This window comes from Corvus hawaiiensis, chromosome 3 (genome assembly GCF_020740725.1).
Source record: "Corvus hawaiiensis isolate bCorHaw1 chromosome 3, bCorHaw1.pri.cur, whole genome shotgun sequence".
In the NCBI taxonomy this organism is placed as follows: Eukaryota; Metazoa; Chordata; class Aves; order Passeriformes; family Corvidae; genus Corvus; species Corvus hawaiiensis.
Genome location: NC_063215.1, coordinates 104,450,694 through 104,474,927, shown reverse-complemented (window position 1 = coordinate 104,474,927; position 24,234 = coordinate 104,450,694). Strand labels below are relative to the sequence as shown.

Genomic DNA, 24,234 nt, shown 5'->3' with positions numbered 1-24,234 from the left:
CAGCAAAACTCCCCAGAGCACATGTGCTGACCTTTGCATTCATGTAAATTTTACCTGCAGAGAGCTCATTCTTTTGAACACAGCATTTTATATTATGGCCTAGCAACTTCCCCAATAAACCACATTCTTTGATATCTATTCAATAGGTTTCAAAGACAGAAAGTTAGAATACTCTGTAACTAACCTACAAACAATTCTGGAACTCTTAACTTACCAGCTACTTGTATATGTGAAACCCACAAATGGTAAATGATGGCCAGAAAATGCAGTGTGGGATGGTGGAGGCATTGTTTCCTAGAAAAATAATAGTACAGTTGAATAAGCAGTACTCTACTGGACTTAAAAGAAACAGACTTTCCAGTTTAACCATATGAGAAGTGTTAGCCATAGTATCATATTAACTATATTCACTGTCATGCTTATCTACAGCCCAAATATGAAACAGCATCAACTAAATCTATTTATAATAGCATTTAACATATACAAAAACAGAGCACACTAACATAAAAATGCTTTTCTAATGAAATAGGCTATTGTTGGAGGAAAGCAGAATATTACACATATTAGATGCCAATTTATTCCTTCTTTTTTCCAAGAAGCTCTTAGCACAAAGAGCAATGCCTTTTATTCCCTGCTGTACTCCTCTCTGCTATTCAGTCAACAGGGCTTCCTGCCTGTAGAATTACCAGCCCACTTCTGAGTGGGCCATCTCTATTTGGAGAGAACAATCAGCAGGCATTTACTAGAAAGTAGTAATACAACAGAGTGTTCTAATCCCATTAGTGCTTTGACCATTTCTTCATTCCTTGCTCCTCTTTCTTCCCAGACAAAGAACTACAAACCAAGACAAATCTTTGAGTTTCTCCTCAGGCTAAAAGAACCCTGTTGTTATTTTATTTGAACCATTTTAAGTTCTAATATTCTTAAATGTTCTGTTAAAAGCCTCCTGTTTAACCCCAAGATGCAAGGTTTATGTTGCTCTGCTAGAGATGGCCATTACAGTCACCCAAAAAAAAACCCCTAAGAAGATGATTATTGCACTGAAAGTGATAAAAGATTCTAAATTGTCAGAAAAGGTACATAATGATTTCTTTCTAAACCCAAGCAAAAAAAAAGAAAGGAACCAGTTGTGCATTTTTTTCATGTAAAACTCAGCAGGAAAGGACAAGGAGTAAGACTGCATTCAACAGAAATCTGAAATTACCTTTCCAGTGGTGGCATCAGCTATATTACATCCCAACCTTGTCCTCTTAGCTGACAAAAACCTTCATGTTATAAAAGAGTTCCCAAACAACACTAGTGATATTGCTAGATTGTGTAAGTTCATTAAGTTGGGCATTTTGGAAACTAAGGACAAGACCAAATTACAAAGACTTAATTTTCCACTAAATCATAATAAAAATATCAATTATTACAGATTACTATGGTTAGAAAAGATAAAATTTTATTTCTCCTTTACATTTTGTTTTCACCTTTCATAGATTCCAATTTCAAAACTGTCTTTACAGATAACTTTAAAAATATCAAATGCATAATTGCATGATTTTAACAGCCCACATGACAATTTTTGGCTACCAGCCAGGTATCTCTTCTAAAATATCGTATCTATTGATAGTAAGGTAAGATTCTGTAAAAGAATTTGTTTTGCAGAGATCAAGATATCTATTTCCTGCTTGTGTGAATTTAACTGTACAACCATGCTGAGAAAATTATAGCTGAATCTATCGTATCTCTGAATGAGGCTACTAAACCAAACAGTTAAAAGCTAAAACCCAGCACAACTTAGGCTGCCTCAACAGCACAGTTTTGCGCCCTTTATGCTTGTGTGTATGCTCAACATACTTTTTAAATTTCATTATTATGTATATAATTTTTCCATGGGACTACGGTCTCATTCAAAGTTCAGGAAGAATAACAATCATGGCTTTTCAACACTGTCTTTTATCTTCAGCATTGGGTTTTCCTCCTTTACTCTATGCAATTCAAATCTTGCCAAGAATTTTTTAAAAAAAAAGAGGTCTCATGGGCTTATCTGTGGCGCTGACCTCTATAATAGCAGTGCGAGTATGTGGAACTTCCTCAAAAGATAAGTATGAAATATGGAGGAGAAAATACCTCCAAGTCATATATAAGGAATTTGAGGCAAAGCAATATGAAATACAATGTCCACCAGTCAAAGCAAAAATGTAAAATATTCTCAGTCGTGCAATGCCTTAGGCTAGGTTTTTTCAGTGGGTCTGAGATTCTAGGTGTGAAAAGAAATGGCAAGAAAATAACAGAACAAAACCTTCAGATGTTTCAAATTAGGAAACTGAAAAAGAAGCTCTAGAAACTGGCATTCATCTCTCACAGTTCAGGGGCATTGCTTTTCACCCCCAAATGTCTAAAGCAAATTTAGAATTGGACTCCATTTTCTCAGCTGAGAGTCCAGTAACTCAGCAGAGGAGCATTCTTTCTTCACCTGCAGCTCCCTGTTTCTTCATGACGGTAAAGCATTCACACTGCACAGGCACAGTATGAGAGCCTCAGTTGGGAGACTGGGCTCTAGAAAGGAGGAGTGGTGGAATGGACAACATTAAAATGTGTGAACAACCTCCAAAAGCTATTTCAGCTTCACAAACAAAGACCTGCTATATACAGCAACCACTCCAGCCACTTGATCCTCATAGCTGTTGTTGGACAAAATAATATGCAAACATATCTGAAGACTGTATTAAAAAGTTTTAAGATAAAAATACTTTAGTTGTGAAAGGAGGTGGAAAGATCAGATGCAAGTGAGGAAAAAAATGAAAAGAAGGCAAGTCATCCTATGCAGCTACACTGGTGTAATTTGCCTATAAGGAAAAGGGCTCTGAGATTTAATCAAAGATCACAGAACCGTTTAGATTGGAAAGACCTTTAAGATCACTGAGTCCAGCCATTAACTCAGCACTGCCAGGTCCATCACTAAACCGCCTTCCTAGGCACCACATCTACATGTCTTTTATATACCTCCAGGGATAGTTGACTGACCACTTTCCTGGGAAACCCTTTTGGCAAAGAAATTTTCCCCAATATCCAAACTAAACCTCCCCTGGCTCAACTTGAGGCTATTTCCTCTTGTCCTGTGGCTTGTTTCTTGGGAGAAGAGACCGACAAAGTGTTTTAGTCAGTGTTTTCCATATTTTAATGTGTACTTGGAAGAAAGGGAATGTAAATAATCATCACCTGTCTGTATCAATTCATGTTGCCTATCTCTTATCTGCAGCCCCAGAAAACTGAGATGCACATGCAGTTCAGAAAACAAAAGTAAAAGTGGTGAAAATGCTTTACCTCCCATGTAAACAGCAGGTTTCTGCATCTTTCAACAGAGACACACACAAACACACACAAAGATATTTCCAAGGAGAGAACACAAGGCATTCCTCCAATGCTAAGACATCTATCATCTGTCAAAGCTCCTTTTCAAGAGCATAGAAACAGAAAGTCTGGTAAAATCAATAGCTGCAAAGCATTTGAAGCAAAGGTAAAAATATTTTCTTGTTCCTTTAGAAATGGCTGTAACATTTCTCCTCAAAACTCAAGTCAGAAAAAAAGCTAGAAAAATTTAGCAGAAACAAACTGAATGGAATCCAACACCGATACGAGCAATTAGAGTAGAGCAATAAAATACAGTAAAATGCAATATGCAAACTAACGCTAAGTCTTAACAATGCTCTGCTAGAAACAGTCTTGTAGACCATCTGCATGTAAATCTATTATTCTTTATAAGACAGGGACACTAAACTTGTCACTGCAACAGATGTACATTAGCTGAAGACATGTAAAGCTACAATGAATTTACAAAAGTTATCCTTACGTGACTGAGTTTGGAAGACCAGCCTTCAAACTATGAAAGTATTCCCTTCACAGTTCCTCAAAGCAGCACCTAATTGCTATTTATGCAGAACACATGAAATAAACTGCCTTTTACGTCCATTTCGTTACAAAGTATGCTGCAAAGGCTGATTCATCAAAATGTTAATTGTATACTTACAGAGTTTTTTAAGCAATCATCATCCACATCAAAGTTTGATGTATCAGTAGGGCTGCTGACTTCTGGGATGTAAGGTGCCTCACAGTTCCTAATGTTGTCCCAATCAATCCCAGCAAAAAATGGATGGTTCTTAAAGTCTTCTATTCCATTTTGTCCAAGTCGATGCTCCCTGCTACAAATGAGCCTTCGGATGAGGTCCTTTGCACTTTCAGAGACATCTGTCACTTGAGCAGGAAACTGAAACCTCTCCTTAAAGATTAAAACAAGAGGAAATAGTTTATTACCACGAAAAACTTGGAAAAACTAACTTCTTAGTGAAAATCATTATGTAGAAAAAGAAATGTGCAAATACTCCAGCTCTGAAATACATGCACTAAGGTTTCAAGGAAAAGACTTCTGCTAAGGATAGAAACTATTAAAATTTTTTTGTCTTCTAGTTTTTCTTCTTTATTTAAATTTCTCTTACACTACAGCTGTTGAATTCTACAGCTACCTCCATGTGGAAGAACATTTCAGAATTTTCTGCATAAGCCAAGGAATGGGTTCACCAGAAGAAAGTAACACAACAGGATTGAAGCAATGTAGCCAAGATTGACTCCACAGAGTGAATTAAAATCCATGTTTCCAAGCCCAGATTTTACGTTTTAGCTTTATCCCAAAGCAAAGACATCTGCAATCCATAACCATAAATTTACTACATGGAAACATATTTTTTGTTCTATATTTATGAACATTAACATAATTAGTACATAAAAACTTATTTTTAAATGTGTCTTCAAGTTACCCCATTATTAAAAATTAGCTTAGAGACAGACAGAAAATGCACTAACTTTGTGGTTCATTATTTTCCCATAGGTCTCCACCAAGGACTCAGCATAAAAGGGCGTTTCTCCATAAAGCATTTCATACATGCAAACGCCCAGGGACCACCAGTCACACTCGGGCCCATACTTCCCTTTTCCATCTTCCATGGCCTGCAAGATTTCTGGAGAGATGTAGTCTGGTGTTCCAACTGCCACTGAGGATTGGACCTGGAGAAGTTACATGTTCAGGATTAAAATCAACTTTCATCATTACAGACACTGTATAAAAAATTCAGCCCAGCATTCTCGTTGTAACAAAAACAACTAAACACAAACAAAAGCTTCTAAATTCAGAAAGAAATACTTAAGCATCCAAGGCACTGCATGCACAGGGATCCCAATAATATACTTTTGCTAAACTATTATCAATATTTAAAAATAGATAAAGGAGAAAACTGTCAATTGTCAGGATTAGAGCCAGTAAGCAATTACAGATTAGGTAATCACATATATTAGGTCAAATGCTTTGTAGCCCTCTGGGACATGATTAAACATACTGGAATTACATTCTAGTCACACTTACTGCATACTGTGCAAATTTAAATGTACTAGTAGAACATCATCACATTCCAGTATCTCATCCTGCTCATACTAAAGCTTACATTTTCAATAAAGATTAGCGCTCAGAGCTTAAAACTGAGAGATTCATAGATCATAAACACCTACTTGGCATTGACAGCACAGCTTCTCTTTATTTATTCATGAGTTGACTGTATGCATCTAAAAAGTTTCTAATATACTGCAAATCCAAGCAGTCTACAGTTGTATTTTCAAGAAAGGTAGTTACATACCAATACCATTTACAGTTCCATTTCATTTGACATAAGGCACTTTTCCCCTTTATTAGCATGCATTTTGTGGCTACCAAAGGACTGAAGCAAAAATATTTAGGAATGAATCATTCTTTCTAATTTACCGTTCCATCTTCCATCAGCTTCAGACAAGAACCAAAATCTGCTAATCGAATATGTCCATTCATATCCATCAAGATGTTGTCTGGTTTTATATCCCTGCAATTAAACCAATTTCAGAATTAGTACAAAAATGTATTGCATAAGATGTATTCCAAGAATCAACTCTGCAAAGGTCTTTTCATTCAAAACCTGCAACCCATCAGTACATAGAAGACAGTCACTCGTGATACGGTGAAATTTGCACTAGGGACATTTCATGACAGGGGCTGTAGATCAATCAAATCATACAATGCTTCTTAATTTTACTAAGAATTGTGTAGTTAAATTCCTCTCATGTCTCAAGGGTAGACAGGAGAATCTTGCTTGCTCTGAGCTTTTGTATATAAAACTTGTAAATCATCTGAAGAATTTTAGTAAAGCGGTCTCAAGTGGAAGATGCACGCTTATACTAGAGCTGGAAAACAACCCCTAGATTTTACAACAGAACAAAGGCCAATGAAATCCTGAAACAGTTAACACATTTTTAGATTTACTGTCTTTCACTGACATTCTTCTCTCACGTGCATCTCGGTTCACTCTGTGCATCTGTCATACTTCTGCTGAAATGATCGTTGTACGCACTACTGCAGCTCTGCTTGCCAAACTCTGGCTGCCTCATTCAGGTCATGATGCAGACGGAAATATCCTTCTAAGCAGGCAACATAATAAAATACTCCTTATATTGTAAACTTGACCTTTTTTTTGTCCCAGGTTTTTCCTAAGTGTACTGAAATACAGGTAGAGTGTATGTTCCCACTGTGCAGATGAGTAGGATGAAAAAGCATCTATGTTCTCTCAGTTACCAGAGGGGTAATTCTTGTTCAACTTATAAATTAGGTTCAAATGTTGAAATTTCTTTTCTGTTAAGTATAGGTCTTAGAAATATACATAAGCTACATTTTAAAAACATATGACATTATTAGATTCTTATGCTATCCTTATCTATTATATTCATAACATAAGTTATGACTGCATAAATAAAGGTCTACGAATATTTTCTCAGTTAACATTTACAAGATATAAGAACACAAACATGTGATATAAGAACACAAGATACAAGAACACAAAATGAGTGATTCCTGACTTTGCTTCATTCCTCAAACTACTTATAAAACGAATGTCACCGATTTCTTGGCAGACAAATCTCAAAATATTCATAAGCTAAAATGTTCACATTGCACCTGAGAGCAAATATTGTTGTTTGTGTTTTGGTGTTTTGTTTTTGTTGGGTTTTTTTTCCCCCAAGTAGAAATTGAGTTATAGACAATGCTTACTGATAATTTGTAATGGGAAAAAAATTAGAACCACACCTTGAACAACATTTTAGAAGCTGTGGCATAAAGGTGTCACAGTGTCACACACTCAGTGACAATTAACACAGTAACCGTTCGTTGTTTGAAAGAAAAGTACTTCCTGAATTTGTGTTACTCAAAGACAAGCAAGCAGAGGCCCATGCTGAAAAGCACCTTTCAAATATGCAGAAATATTTCCAAAGTAGAAAGCAAACACTGCAAGAAATCATACTTTCACAACCTGCAACGGAGCATAAAGACAATTCTTTACAAAGTAAATCAGGAGAAATAACCAAGTCCATTCTCTTAAGACCATTCTTCCACTCGATTTTTGCTGACACTGGATATGCCAAAGAATTGCAGCCTCCAGATTGAGATAGTTTTGTTTGTTTTGCATTCACCCACCAAAAACATTCCTTAAACAAGCTTCTAAATAAAAACAAACACATGCCATTGAGACTGCTGGAATTACAACTTCAGTTTAAAACACTTTGCAAAAACATGCACCTAAAATCCAGTTCCTCCTAGAAGCTGGACCTAGTTCAAGCTAAACAAAAACATGAGTCACCCTTGAGGCTCCATTTATCCATGTTCTATCTTTTAATATATTCCCAAGGGAAATAATAATAACATTAATAATCATCATCATCATCATCTCAACATCTCCCATTCAATCTCACAAAACAGCAGAAAACATGAAAAATCTCACTGTGTTGTCAACACTGTGCAAAACCAAACCTGCAAACAGTGAATGCACTCAGAGGAACAATTTCTTGCAGAGTGGCATTTGTAATGCTCAGTAATAATTTCATAAGAACAATTTTTAGTTAAGGAAAAAAGAAAAGACCAACTTAATAAATACAAATTCTTTTCAGCTCTTGTAACAGAAGCTATGGGTTATGAACAACTGTTCTGAATTGTGAACTACATTAATAAAAGACGGTTTGAAAGACAAGAATTGCTGGCACCTGCACAGCAGAGTAGGCTATAAGCAAAGGGAAAGAAAATTATGAGCCCCAGAGGCGAACAAAGAACAGGAGTAATTATTGCCAGTGTAACTGAAGAGTGTGAAGGTAGTGATTATGGGAAAATATAATGTCATAAACCATGCATCTCTACTGAGCCTGCAGTTGTTAGATTGCATTAGAATGATGAGTTTTGTTCTAGGTTTAGTTTTGAATGATGTTTGTTTACTGTCTTTAGTGATCAGAACCAATCTATCTCCTGTCCTAAAGAGAATATGGTATTCTCTCTTCACATTCACTCCACCTTCACCAGCTTATCTCAGTTTCTTCACTGTATGGACTGCTTCCTTCTACTTCCATCTCAACTGCATTTTTATTCCTCTCTCTCCTAGACTCACCTCAGAAGTTGAGATGTCCAATCCTCCGCAGCCTATCAACCCCAAATTTCCTCCCCTTCTACTTCCTTCTTTCTCTCTCAGCTTCTTCACTCCCAAGTCCTCATCTCCCTGCTTGTTCAAATTTAACTAATCTTTTATTTTCTCCCATTTCAGTTCTCAGCAGTCACTATTTACTCACAGTCCTATTCCCACTGGCTTCCCATTCCTGTGATCCAGGACAACTATCCTCTTTCCTCATATCCAGTTTTTGTCCAATTTGCACAGTAATCTTCTTTGGCACCAAATGGAAGAGAACTATCAGTAATAGAGACACTCCATACTGTCTCTAGTGTCTATTTATCAGCATCTCCCCAAATTCCTTCAGTATTACAGCTCTGAAACAGTGCAAAGCTACAGCACAAGAAAACTGCAAAGTAGTTAGGGATCAAACTCTGCACATGGTTGTTTGGAACTCGTAACAACTGGAATATTGAGGGAAAAATTATAACCTGAAAATATCTAGGTGGGGACCAGAGGAATAAAAATATATCCATGACTCAAGGCAGATTGGATTCTGTCCTGAATTTCAAGTCTCCACATCCCACAGCAGAAGATTTTCTCTTTGGTTTTGTAAGAATTATTCTATTAATTAAAAATCTATATAGGAAGACTAATCCTTGTTTCTTGGTCTTGTTTCTGGAAAGAGGAACACTTACTGCTTCAGGCAAATACTAAGGAAGGAAAATTCCAGACCAAGTAGCTAAAATCTGGCAAAAGTAATGAGCAAATAATGAAAAGTTATATGGCTTAGTGAATAGACCACTGGGCTGAATCTCTGTAGATAAGAGTTACTAGGTGATTGTGGGCAGACCATTTAAACATCACTCAACAAGAACCATGGTGCTCAGTCAAGCAGCTAATATCATCTGGCTAGAAGGCTGTGGAGCCCAAATACCCTAGTAACTCTGTGATTAGTTCACTGCAATAAAAGAAAAAGGTCTGCTCACTTGGAATACGAAATACTAATTCACTTTCAAGAAGAATAAGCATTTGAAAGGTATTTATGAGCCAGATTTATAGTGGGAACAAGTATTGAATTGGGGAAACGGCTCTGGCACCACTGTGCCCTCTGGAGACCCTGAGTTCGACCAAGTCCCAGGCAGTTCAGCCCTACTCTGACAGCAGCTCCTGTAGGAAGCCCAGTGTGCCAGGCGTGCAGGTTGCCAGAGCTGGACCTGGCAGAAGCCAAGCTAGAACAAATTCTTCAAATATGCTCTACACTGAATTAAGGGAACCCAAGTACCCAGCGTACTCAAAGAAACTTTTTTTTTCCCCCAATGAGTGATTTAACAGCACCAAAGGAACTGGAAATCTGGACCAAATAAACTTCTCTAGAAACACATATGTCCATTTAAACTTTAACCCCAACAGAGTATCCAGGAGCAACTTCTACTTTTCTGAGCTTTGTTGGCCTTGACTGAAGGAGAAAATCAGCACTGCACAGCAGCTTTGCTGCTGTTTGCTGGAGAAGGCAATAAGAGTAAACAGTGTGTAATACGGAATACTTCACTTGCACTGAAAAAAGTGTGAAGGCTAATGAAAAAAATTTGAAAATTTGTTAATGAATCCTTCCTTATAATGCTTCTTGGTTTTATTTGGGGAGCTGTTCTTCAGATGGGCATGTTTACCTAGATGACTTCACTCACCTCTCTTTAAAACCGTTTACTTTCTTAAGCTGTAATTAAAACCCAAACATTTTACATACTAACTGTGTTAATATAAACAACATTCTGAAATAGGACTACAGCAGATACCTGGATTATTGCCATTTATTTTGATTCCTCTGTTAATGAGCCGGAGTAGAATTTCATTTGTTCAGTAAGACTCAAGAAAAAGTATTCCCTCTGAGACATGCTAAATCCATAGCACATTCCAGCTGTAAAATAAACTAAAAAAGAATTTTTAATACACGTGAATGTGGTTTTTTCCCCCGGATTCATTTCTGATACTAAAGGAAACTTAAGGAATCATGAGGTCTTGCATATTGAAATTTGGACTAGAAAACTCCCTTAAGTTCCTTACAACTTGAATTATCTGATCATCTTATGGTTTCAAAGTGTATGGGTTCCTGAGGTTCATCTCTGTCATTCCTTGAATCACTGGATCAATGTAATTCTGTTATTTGCAAGACCACAGGAAGTTCCTCAGGTCTACAGAACAGGAAGCAGCAGATTTCAGAAGAATCTTAACTTAATTTTGTTTCAAGGGCAGCTTCATGGAGGAGGGGACCAGACAAACAGATTGGAAGACGCATCAAAAATAGAGGGACACATTTGTTTAAAACTGTACCAGAATGACTGAGCAGCAGTCGTGTCAAATGCTACCAAAGATTGTGCCAATGGGTCAACCCACAGGCTTGTATTTTCTAAATTTAAGTGGCATTAAAGATTTTGTGACCAGTAGGGATCCCTCTTCTTCGTGGTAACTGTACAGTTATGATGCAGAATTTACTTGTTTTAGTTATTCATCTGTATTATTATTTTTTCTTTCAAAACATAAATGATCAGACAGAAACGGAGGAAAAAGCAAGTTCTTCTCTGCAAGATCAACAAAAGTGGCCAGATGGTGCAAGTGGGAACCTCTCAATATGTCCAACATGTCCTCCTAGGAATAACCATTTCAGATGCTGATGGACTGTCCTTGCATACACAGCTGAGCTCTTAAAGAACCAGCAGAACTGAAATGACAATAAAGGGACTCACACTGTTCTAAATGCAACAACCACAAAACGAGCTGAGCCTGAATAAAGAAATAGGCCTGTCTGAAATCAAAGGAGCAATTTGATAGCTGAACTACCACTTTATCTGAGCCCAGTAGATAGAAAAGAGATAATCTGGAAAACAAATTTTTATTTCTAATGCTAACATTAGAAAAGCATGGAAATCAATTAATTTTCCTAAACAGGTCACATGCCCCCAAGACATGCTATTCTTGAATAGCAAGGAAGAAAGTGAACAGCTTACATTAAATTATTTTTACGTGAAAACTCCACATGAACAGTATTTTTTAATGCTACCAATGCAAATTAAAACACCAGCATTTGAGAAAAATAAATCAGTTTCAGGTGTAACTGTTGGCACAGAGAAACTGATCCAGAAAGCTTATTACAAATTAAAGATTTCACAGCACTTTATTTTCTCATTGTACATGCAACAGCATTCCCCAAAAGTATAAATCAAAAGGTTAAAAGCAGACATCAGTGATTATAGTTATTCACTCTTACAACAAGAAATGCCATCCTTTGCCAAGTTACCTACTTTAAAAAAAAACCACAACCAAGACTTCACTGCCAGAATGCCTGGACTTTTTATCCAAAATTCCTTTAGAACACAGGATTATCCCTTGTCAGGACAGAAGTTTGGCAAACTGCTTATTTCACTCCCTTCTGTTGTTTCAGGCAGACTTTCCTTCCATATACCTCTCTCACAAAGAAATGCTGCATCCATGATTAAAAACGAAGACATTTGGTTTTGGCAGCACTCCAATGAAATGAGAAAATTTGGTGCCTGTGAAGTTTTTATTAAGGTATTCAGTGATGCTCTACTGACAGCTTGCTTTAGGTACGCAGAGCGAAACAAGTGGCGAACTTACACCAAGAGTGCTGGTCAAATAATGCCTTTTTCCACAATCAAATGTATGGACATTGATGTCCAGCAGGTTATTTCTATTTTCCATTACAGTGGACTGGGTTATATCAAAGTCAGCATTGCCATATTCTGCCAACTACAGTTTATCTGAATTCTGATGAGCAAAACTGGAAATAGGCTCCATCTGGCAGAAAGACCAATGTGCACTGAGCCAAATTAGATTTGGACAGTCGGCAGTTATTCTTTAGTAATCCCAACAAGATAGGCTGCACAAGATAGCAGCATGAGAAAACTGGAATATGTTGTACCTCATTAACCGTGCCTCTTATCAAGACTCTACTGTGCCTCCTCCTAAACAGACACTCCTTCATTTTTGGGTGAAATCCAAAAAGAGCGTATTTCGATTGAAACCAAAATCATTTAAATAACTTTGATCTCAGCCTTATTATTTATATAGCACCCAAACCATTGCAGCATGTTTGTATACTAAACAAAACCTGCTTCATGTAAAGCTGACAAACTAAAGCTTACAACCAAAAAAGATGTAGTAGCCTTGCATATAGCCCTGAAGTTAATAGAAATAGCCAAAGCCTGAACACTTCAGAATCTAAGCCTTAATAAGAACAACTACAGGGAAAACATAAATGCTATAATCAACCTTATTTTATAATTTTTTTTTAAACAGTATCTTAATAGTGTAAAACTCCCTTGTTTTCTCTTTAACTCTTGATAATAAATTATTATGTATGTGCTGTTCCAGGAACACCCAGTAATTCACCTCTGCTAAAAGAATCTCGTCTAAGCAGCAGGAGATTCCTCTAAATCTCATTACATTCAATGGACAGACTCTCATCAATTAGTTTGAAACATCAACCAAACCACAACAATAAAGGTTCTAGATGTGTGATATAGTCATTATTTATTGATCAGTGTGGACAATTTTGTATTTGTACTGTCACACATCCTAACCAAGTTTTATTCTTAGTAATATCACAAAACTAAATGTAAAACAATACAGAATTCAAGGTTCCATGTACTGCATGCAGTACATTTATTACAGCACCTACAGAATCAGATACTTCCAAACTAACTTAGTTCCAGACCACATTTTCTGCCAAAGTATACTTTTTTAAGTCCCTGACCAGATTGAGAGAAATAATTCTGGTTTTCACTAAAAATAAGGTAATTACATTACATTCTCTTTTCCTACGAAGAATCTGCACCACAGACTCGAGTATAAAATGCAAAATAGATTAATTCTCTCCCACACTGAGTGTGGAATTTAAGTACCAATGAAAGATACTCATATGAAACATGAGAAAACACTTCCATAATAATGACAATAGGACACTAGAACAAATTGCTTCAGGAAGTGTCACCATCTCCATCACTTTTCTTTTAAAACCAGTTAGACAAACGTCTGTCAAGACTGGTTTAGCTACAGTTTGATCTTGCCTTGCAGCCCAAGAAAAGTACTAGCTGACCTCTCCAAGTCCTCTCCCAGTCCTTTGCTCCACAGTCTTTAATTTCTGCCACACAGACAAGTATTCTGGACACAACACCGTATTTACCTTATGGTATCCAATGTTCTTTATGAATTTCAAATGCTAATAAAGGAAATAATAACAAGCAACAGGGAATGAGTACATCAGCCAACACATATATATCTTGAGTTTGTTCAGGCACTCATATTCATTCCTGAACACTTGAACAGTGTAGTTACTGGCTTATAAATATATGCTCCACCACATCATATTATAATATCCTAGAATTAATTTGCCTTAGAAAAATGTCTCCCTGTGGGCTTTGTGCATATGTATTTGTTTCCAAGTAATGGATATCTCAAACACGATAACAGCTGCAAACCAAGAATAATTATTTTTAAAACCTGCTTATGTCCATTTTTTTCCTTCTTTTAAAAAAATAAGTAAAAAAGGGTGATTTGAAAAATTCTTTTGGATAAATGCTTGGCAGCTACATACTCCCCATAGCTACTGTCTTCATCTAAAATGCTAATCAGCTGACAGAACCAGATATCTATGGAAAAAACCCTCACATGCAGGTTAGGCCCCTCATGTAGCGTTTTAAAGAGATGTCAGGGCAAAGTCACTTGTGGTTGTCTAGGAGTTATTTCTACTGCCTTGTCAGCTTTACAGACTAAAACCAGGAACACACTGTGCTATTTGATAACCATTGTAAATCTGGTACCTTACAAGGCTGATTTACAGATGTGATTTTAAACACCAGTGAAATAAGAATAAAAGTGTGGTAGACATTATCAGAAAGACAATTCCTTATGTCAAACAATCAAGCGTGTAAGAGGAAGACCAATGCATTCTGAAACTTGTAAAAGTTCAAATTAAAAAATGGAAGTTAATTGAAATAGTTTGACATAGGAACTGCTAAAAACAAATTTAAAAACCCAAATCCAAGTTAACTGGCCTCTCAGAGTGGATCAAGAATATAGAAGTTTAACTTTCCTCAGGGTTGGCTTGTAGCTGAGTTACTGTATTAGACAAAAAAAAACTTGTAAGGACTCAAATATAAAATTGGGCACACAAAGTATTGAACATTTGAATGTTTAATAATGCATTGATCTTGAACAGAATAGTATTATTGAGTAAAATTTCATGCATGAAAATATGAGAGCCTTGTACTATATTTCTTTTTTGGGTAATTTTAATAGTTTTTAATAGCTATTTATGATGGTCTCTCCTGCTACAAAAGGTTGAGGTACAAGCATAAAAGTTTTGAAAGACGTGCAAATAAAAGATGGGAGGAACAAAACAGAAATGTTTTTACCTATTTCTTTTTCAAAAACAAAAACCGATTTGAAAAACAAATACTTGGTTTGAGAAGTCTGAAAACCACCACAGGAAATTAGTAAAAATTGCTACTAACCGAATGCAATTTGTAAAAATCAAGGAGACAACACTTGGGGAATTAGGTAAATATTCTTACATGAAACAAGTTGTAACATAATTACAGCACAGTATTGTAAAGCTCTGGAGGTACTGTGCCGTTCAGTGATCAAAGTCCAGAATTATGGTTAATTGGAAAGGACTACTCAAAAAATCCAACGGGAAATGCGTCCTGGGAATCTGCTCTCAGTGACCCTGTTCTGAGAAGGAGGGTTAGACTACCTGACCAAAAGAGGTCCCTTTCAACCTCACCCATCCTGCAATTCTGAAATTATGACTAAAGCTGCCCTCTCAATTTGATTTCATAATAACCTTCTGGTTACATTGTACCAAAGCTCCTCAAACCTAATGCTGAAGTGCAGTAACACCAAAGTACTACCCGTTCAGCTGTAGCAGCCTACTTCTGAGTTCTTGTGGCTCAAGACAGAAAGTATCTTTAGCCTTAGCACTAAGAACATGCCTATTTTTGCACTGGAAACTGCAGTTCATAAAACAAAAATTGGCAAAGTCCCTCTCTCTTGTCTCTCAACTCTGCAGGGATATGACAGGTAAAACCACAAAATTGTCTTGATTGTATCTTGACATTTAGTAACAATCAGGCTTTCAAAATTTGTTAAAATTAAAAGCTTCCTTTCCCCTGATCTAAAGTCTGACTAACAGAAAGCCCCTATTTATCCCAAAATGCTCAGCAATCAAGGTTAGTCTCTGACATTGCTTACACTGTTAGGATAATAAGTGCTGGCAAGCTTGGCCTGAAGCCATCAGACACCACTCCATGAGCAGCCCTCCACACCACTGCTCTGTCACACAGGTTTTCTCTGTGTAAAAAGCCTTGGCTATCAGAGGAGACTCATCTCCTCATAAGAATGGCTTCAGCACACACATATGTATGCATATATATATAAAACAGCCAGGAGCAAAGCAAGGTTTATAGAAAGACTTTTAGGTGGCAAAATATATAAGGAAATTGCTGAAGATTCAAACAAGGCATTATTCAGGCCTGGACTACTTATTCCAGTGCATAGATTACTTTTCTCACCATGCTTTCATGACCTAAATTGTTTTTTTAATTTGCAGTAACTACATGCATGCTTTTTTCTTATTATGAAAGACCATTCTCAGGAACTCCCTAGAACAGAGCACTTCAACACATGCAGAAGAAAATTATTTACATTAGGGCTGTTCACTTATAGATGCCTCTTCAGAACCCAACTACTTGCACGCAGAAAGATTCAAAATAGGTGTTTGAATTAGATCCTTATGTGACTAATTGTGCCTATACTGAAAATACTGAAGCAACCTGAAATGAAGGAGCCCCTGGGAAAAATGGGATGGCAGGGAGTGGATTGCTCACCTAGCAAGGGGCCCTAAAGTAGAAGAACACACTTAAAAACAGGCCATGAACCACAAGTTGTGCCATGGTAGGCTATGTATTATTTGTGAAGGAAGAGTTGGGCACCTTTAATTTACACAGCACTTAGTAAACAAAACAAAAAAACTGAGTTCATGTTCCTCTCTCCATCTGGTGTTCTTCTACTTCTCTAATAAGCTACAAATACATGCAGCAGAGGACCTGGCTGAGGGCACTCACTATTTTCGCCTCTCTAACCTGCCCAGCTGTCACAATGCTTTTTTTGGATCTGATCACTGTGCTTATAGTTTCACATTCCTCAACAGAAACTCCACACCAACAACATTCATCAGGGAAAACTGCCATTTGAGTCAACATTGGAAAGAATAATGGCCTTCAAGCCCAAAGTTGTATGAATATTGAGAAACGACACCAAGTACACGACAAACAAGTAACTATCACAGAAGTGCATTCAAATATCTTGTGCACGGTTTGCTCTCTTTTTGAGGCACCCTATTAGATGATACTTTGAAATACTAAAAACCAAACTAATTTAAGCTGATGGTGGTAGAAACAAGCTTCATTGAGCAGCCAACTTTAAATATGAAGTTTATTCACTTCAGATTTCAATGTAGTTACAATGGAACACCAAGAAAATTGCTTAAACTCTGTGTACTTCAGTTGACAGAGCTGTTTCTGGGTTGTCCAACTGTACTCTTTTGTATCATTCTATATTTTTCCTCCAGAAGATAAGAATAAAAAATACTATCCTAACAATTTGAAAAGCAATAAAATGACTGTATATTTGCCATAATTTGCCATGTCAACTTTACTGAAATTCCATTTTGGCTTCTAAGAACTTAAGTAAACAGATTAAGAACTCCACAAGCACTACTACCCTGCAGCGTATTCTAAAGATTAAAAAATTAAAGTCTGCTAAGTAAGGCTAATTCATGTCAAAGCTTTTAGATTTCTAATAGTATCATGAGTTACTGGTGGGTAAGGGAGTAGAAAGAGTAAGCTCCTTAAGAATGTTATGTCCATCTGTGAGTGCCATCTGTCAAAGAAATCCTGAAAGAAGAGGCTAACGAGGAATCCAGAATATGCCCAGCTGTTGCACTGTAAATTACTACCTATGCTAAAAAACCTTAACACGTATTTCTAGGCAGATAAATGTTTTCTTTCCTTTTGATTCTCATTTTAGATATGCAGCTTCTGCTCTTTGCTTTTCAGTACAACCACACACAGCCTCTGAAACAGCTCACGGCATTGAAAAATTCTGAGAGTAAACCAGACAACAAAAACTGAGGACTTGTACTGGTTTTGATAACAACAGTTAAAAAGTATTTTACCTATTAATTTTTTTTAAATCCAATGATGACACTAAGAAAGCAATTCACAGAAGAGTGTTCACTCAGAAGCTGTCTGGACTATCTAACACTTTTTAAATATATATTCATATATACGTCTTTATACATATACATATATCTTTATACATATATATATATATCTTTATACATATATAGGGCACACCTACATGTATTTTAATTATCAGGGATATTTATAAGTATCCTGAGCTTAAGCAAGTTATTAGTTGCAAATCACTAGAAAATTTCTGGGACTGATCAAGAAACAAACTAACCTGCTGGGTCCATACTGCACCCCACAGCAACTCCTCCTTAGTCCTTTTCTATCTTCCTCCAGGAAAAAATACACAGATATAAATACACCAAGAATTAAGGGAGCTGAGGGAAAAGGAGATCTGTGCAGAGATGAGTTCTGAGATATTTAATGCTTTTCGTTTTTCCAAAAGAAGGATATACAGTCTTAAAATGAAGTTGATCTTATCTCTCCCCTATCCATTTATTTGATCAGCAATAAAAAACTACTAAAAATGTATTAAAGGGAGGGGGGAAACACAGAAGAAAGTAGAGCATACTTTAAGGACACATAAAATATTCAGGAATAGGGAGCACATTACATAATTTAAATGAATTGTTTGCTGTTCCTGAGTTATGTGGGAAACAGAACAAAGATAAGATACAAAGCTGCGAGTAAACCCTGGAGACTAAAAAAAATAGTTTACATGGAGAAGAAAACCAATGCCATCCCAAGCAAACAAATATATATGTCAAATACTTGCCACAGCTCTTGCAATATGTGAAGAAGCACTGCTATATCCTATATATTTTACTGCTCTACTCCCAGGCTAGTAAGGCCTTTGGATTTCATATATTTTTTGAAAGACTACGCAGCAGAAGAAGAATGTTTCCAAAAACACTACTATACAGCCATTTTAATGTGCTGCACAGAACCTTTGCTTTCTTTGTCCTTCCCCCAATAAAGGTTTATTCAGCAGTTACACAGATACTTGGGATTCCTCTTTTTTTTAATGGAAGTCAGTGTTGTTAAGAATATCTACCCCTCTCCAAGAAAAAAGGGGAGGTGGGAGAAGAGAACAAAAACAACAGACAAAAGTATAGCTTTTCCAAATCTGCCTTCTACTTAACTGTGCCCTAAATTAACAGTACAGAGGTTAAATGCTAATAGGAAAGAAGATTCCTTCCAAGTGAGTAAGTAAAAAGTAGAACAGTGAGAAGCAAAGAACCTACTAGTCCTGAAATAATGAAACTAATTTTAGGATAATCTCTCTTGCTTCCCCTCAGCTTGAGCAAGTTCTTTCCTGTATTGCAAATATGGCATCATATTTATTATCTCTTGGTTATCTGAAAACAAAAATAAATTAATACTGTGTTGAAGGAATTCTATTCACAAGTTGTTAAATACAGCAGAAGATACTGCTATTGAAGACAAGAAATGCAAAGGGACTGTTTTTAGGGACAGAGAAAAGGAGAGTAAAAGCACCTACGTATGTGCAAGGGAAGGAAGAAAATTTGTATTGCACTGGAAATTTAGATTATTTCATGTCATTATTCATTCCATGTCAACCACCAACCTGACTAATGTTGGTATAGGCTGAATCAAAGCCTTGCTGGAGGCAGCAAGAAAAAGAGTGAGTTCCTTACAGGAGTGTGCACAGGCAAGGCTGTATACTGACAAGAAAGAAGCAACAGGACTGCATCATTTTCTGTGTGCTGTTCCACAGCCATGTGAGAAATCACATCATGACCCTCTCATGAAATCCTCAACCAAGTCCTCCAGAGGGAGGACAGCACACAGGGTGGAAGAACCCAGCAGTGGAAGGAGCTGAAGAGGGACATAAATGGCTGCGAATCCACACGGAAAGCAGAAGTGAAGAAACAAAAATCCTCTCACCTCTCCCATGATGTGAGTTTTTTATTTGCTGTATCACTCAGGACTCCAAAATAATTTTTAAAGGGTGAAAAGTAAACATTGTGCCTTGCTGCTCATTTTGGAGTCGGGGTGGGAAGGCAGCCCCAAAGCACTGCACCGCAGCGGCCGTGCTGGGCACATCAGAACACAACTGGCCTTCCCCAAACCTCAGTACAGAGAAGCAGGGCAAAGAGTTTTTCTGTCAGAAACCCCACCCTGACTGCTAAAAGAAGATACATTGTACATGATTATTTGGCATTAGCTTTTCATTTGTGTTAAACTAATTCCATGTGAAATTGTAGAGGTTTGTTTCTGACCATGTTCAGGGAGACTGCAAGGTGAGTTAGGAGACTCTCCAGAAGTCTCCTGTGCCCAAATGAAAAACATTTTACTTCTTAAAAGATTTTTTTTTTCTTTTATTTTGCTGGTTTGGGTCAGGAAAGGGTGCTTTCGTTTTTGACACTAAAAATACATTCAAAGTAAGATTTCTGGCCTATATAATAAGGGTTTGGATTTTCATTTTAACACACTATCCTCAGAGGTTCTTCTACCCTGTCTGTTTTTCAGACTGAGAGAATTTGAGTGAGAATTCTGTAAGAGACTGAGGCTCTGATCCTTCATCTGACCATGGGATACCAAGCAAGATGTTACACAGTCTGGGACTTTTTACTCCTCAGGAAGACCAGCTCCTTGACCCTTCTTTGCTGTAGAACATCAACACAAATGGAAGTAGAATGGAAAGGACAGAAAACAGGGAACAGCAGGATGTGAAGATGTGCTTCAAATTCCTAGCCTGCCTGTTGATTATTTAGTAACAGCCAATTTTTTTTTTTTCTATTGTGCTTTTTCACATTTGATGTTCGTACAAAAGCTGTTAACTGCAGAAAGGAGGAGCTTGTCAGAGAGAGAATTTTTGAGTCTTGAAAATGCTGAAAAGCAGCACCTTGTGCAGACAGCTGAAGGGCAGGGTGGTAAGAGTCAGCTGGTGCTCAGGCAAGAGTCAAGTTTGCTGAAGCACCCAGGTGAACCACAAGCCTGCATCTTAGAGTAAACTATGGAAAAGTGATTCCAGCCTTTTCAGTTTTAGGTCCTATCACTGAATGCAACACCAGAATTTATATCAAGAAGTTACAATGAGAGAACATATACTAGGAAATGACGCATTTCACAACACTGCTTATTTTTTTATTACAGATTAAGGATATGACTGATTTGATGTGCCTCAATTACATGCGCTGTATTAAAGAGAGATTCAAATGAAGAACTGCAGCTACTGAGTGAAAGCTGTTCACAATTCAGAATTCCACGATTTTAAAAGAAAGTCAGAGAATACTGTCTTAGAACAAACAATTATTTAGGAATATTCAAGAGTACAACACACACACACCATCCCTCAAGCTCTCAGAAGTCACTCCTATCTTCCCCCTCTTTGTTTCCCTCAACCCCATGCTTATTTTCTGTCTGGTCTCCTCACCATTTAAATTGCTGGTCACTTGGAGGATCAAAGCTGCTATTTTGAGTCACTTAACCTACAGTTAATCTCATTGTTGCTTGCCTGTTTAAGTAGAATCAGTTGGCTCCAGTGCACCTAATGGTTAACAAGGAGTCTGACAGTAAGTCGTGGGCTGTACGTAATGTTACAGAAGGTGCACTTCAGAACTTGCATAATGAGCAGTTTTAGCTAGTTTTGACATTAATTCTTAGAAAATTGAGGGATGTGTGACTTGATGAATGATGAATTAATCATTATTGCTGAGACTCAAGCATTGCTTTTTTCTCTGGAAACCAAATGGAAAGCAAATTCAAACTTAAACTAGCAAGTACACCTGTTGCATCTATAAATGATTTACTAACAAGATACACAGGCAGAGTTAATAAAAAAACTTTCTTTGGACACGTGTTATAGCTGATCTGCTTCAGGAAAAGTGTGAATAAAAAAAAAGTAAATGTTTCACTGAATTTTATTCAGAAGTGTGAAATCAAAGATCATTCCTACTTGGTGCCTGTGCCTCAGCTCCAACCAGGAGAGCCTTTTCTGAACTCACCACCAGCCAAATGGCTTTCAGCAGAGTGTTTATTTTAAAAAATGGAGACATTTTTTCCACCGTTCTTGACATTATCGACACCCTTACCAAAGCATTATGAGAAAACAATGCTTCCTAAGTTAGCAAAGTTACCCACGTGCCTAGCACTACTCCTTTCCACAGATTCAAATACAGGTGCCTATTCTGTGTGGAAACATCAGAAAGCAATGGCTGCTATTTAAATATCAAATTTTTAGTATTCAATTTGAGATGACCTATTCTAAACAGATCATAGAATACCAGGTTGGAAAGGACCACATGGATCATCTGATCCAACCCTCCTTGGCAAAAGCACAGTGAAGATAAGACAGCCCAACACCCTGTCAAACTGATAGCCAGCTCAATGCTGGTTCTTTTAATAAATGTAACACTGCTTAAAATGCCTATGTAAATTATCTTCTTTCTTCTCATGGATCTGGAACCAAGGAGCATATAAAATTACATAACAGTGGTAAAGTACTGCCTGCCCAGAGCTGAGGTTTGAATGTCATAAATGTTCACTGAAATAAAATCATGGTTCAAAAAGATCTATTAGACTAGAAGTGTACTAAAAAAGTAACACACAGAAGATAAGGCATTCAGAGTTCTACTTCATCTATTATGCTAATGTGATTACCAATTTCAATAAGATTATTACTGGTGCTTTTTCAATGTTGTACAAACTAGTATCTCACCATCAGATACTTTCAGCCAAGAATCCTCATTACCATAAAACACAAATTAAGTCAAAGCCTTTAGTATGAATCCTGCACAAGCATGTGTATCACAACTATTTCACACACAAGCTGCATTCTTACCTTAAATGTACATTTGCTTTTCAGTAACTACTGCAATGTGTTCAAGCAGAGCAGTTAGAGAGAATCTCAATCATAACAGAACCCAAGAACTACACCAGGATTGTGTCAAAATTTCTAAGAGGATACCAGAAACCACTTCAATCCAGTTCAAGATGTTCTGTTATCACGTGACAACAGGAATTTCCTGATATTCTCAGAACAATTCTATTATTTCATCACTCCTTCTAGAACAGGGCTTAGAAGATTCTTTTGATGCTGCTAATAATATTCTATACATATGTTACACTGCACTAATCTGGTACTGGGGAACTGAGGGGCAATAATAGAGACAAAACAAGTTTGTGAAATCCTTATTGATCTGAATCACACAAGCACAGCCAAAACATTACACAATATTTTCTAACCCACAGAAATCAGCACCTGCAACGTGAAGACACACACTTGATGCTAAAGTGAATATCCAGATTTTTTTTCCTATATGATATCCTCAAAAGAGCTCCAGTGTGTCAGAGGTTTCATGTTAGTTTTATCAAGACACTTTAAGATACACACATTCAAGTTAGTGTACACTGGATGGAAGGAAGACAAATACACTGAGACAGGCAGAGTTTTGCCAGGCACGAACATAGAAGGATTCTGGCAACACATTCAAAAGGTTAAGTAGGGAAATCAGCAATCTGTTTTGCATTCATGTAGTTACTGGCAAAGTACAGAAGTTAATAAATACTTTAAAAAATTATGGGACAGAAATTTTTAAATTTTGGCATATTCATAGAAAAAGAAGGAAAATGATGGAACAAGCAGAGTGGGATAACATAACTCCTATCTCCCCAGGGAAATTGCACTGAGCAGCTTCTGTGTTTGTGTTTCTAATGATGCTGGCATAATTCTTGATGACAGCCTCTTTTTTTTTTTTTTTTTTTTAAATGTATCATAGACTGTAAAGGTCAAACATCATAACTTATTAGAAATCAGTTTTCTTTCATTGGAATTAGATCTGTGAGCAGGGATGCAAAGGCCTGGTTTGGAATCAGATACCACAACACACAAATACTGCATTACTTTCCACAACATCCTCAGAACTCAGATTCCAATTTTTTGGCAAGAGACAAGTTAATCCCTCTTAGAATATTCAATTGGTTTTACATTTCAGCATTCAGAAGTCTCCTAAGCATTTGACTGTCAAAAGCAACCATGACATTAGTAATACAGACTCTCAGACAAGTATTTTCCAAAAACTATGGTTTTAAAGAAACAAGGTAAACAAAGGCTGACTCAGTGTTTAAGTAGCAGTTTTGACTTGACAGTAATTTCTTTTTGAGTTCATTGACAAGTACTGTCACTGTAAATCATAATTCTGTTACTTAAATTTTCTACCATTTTTGGGATTTTACATTCTTAAAAGGAATACCAGCTTTGTGATACAGATGAGTAGGAAGAGAATGCTATTTGGAGCTGTTGCAATTAATCAGGCAGAAAACACGTGGACTATACTGACACTAAACAACTTTCACTTCCTTAAACATAATGTGTAATACTTAGAATGATTACGAGGAATACCACATTATACCATGCAAGCACTGGGAGCAAAATCTGAATTCCTTTGTTTGCACAATTCATCACGATCAGGTAATGTTTGCCACAGTATTATGGATTGAGACACAATTCCATATTA

General features: G+C 36.9%; 1 protein-coding gene across 14 annotated transcripts in view; it reads right to left on the bottom strand.

Annotated features, from left to right (window-relative positions):
* CDC42BPA (CDC42 binding protein kinase alpha) overlaps positions 1-24,234 on the bottom strand; it is a 184,477-nt gene that overhangs the window by 74,290 nt on the left and 85,953 nt on the right. For all 14 annotated transcript variants that reach the window (XM_048297409.1, XM_048297415.1, XM_048297411.1 and 11 more), the window contains exons 7-10: positions 5,795-5,888; positions 4,846-5,046; positions 4,016-4,264; positions 215-294 (exon numbers count right to left, since the gene is read on the bottom strand). In XM_048297409.1, the coding sequence (XP_048153366.1) occupies positions 215-294; positions 4,016-4,264; positions 4,846-5,046; positions 5,795-5,888 (624 nt within the window). The remainder of the gene's footprint in view (positions 1-214; positions 295-4,015; positions 4,265-4,845; positions 5,047-5,794; positions 5,889-24,234) is intronic.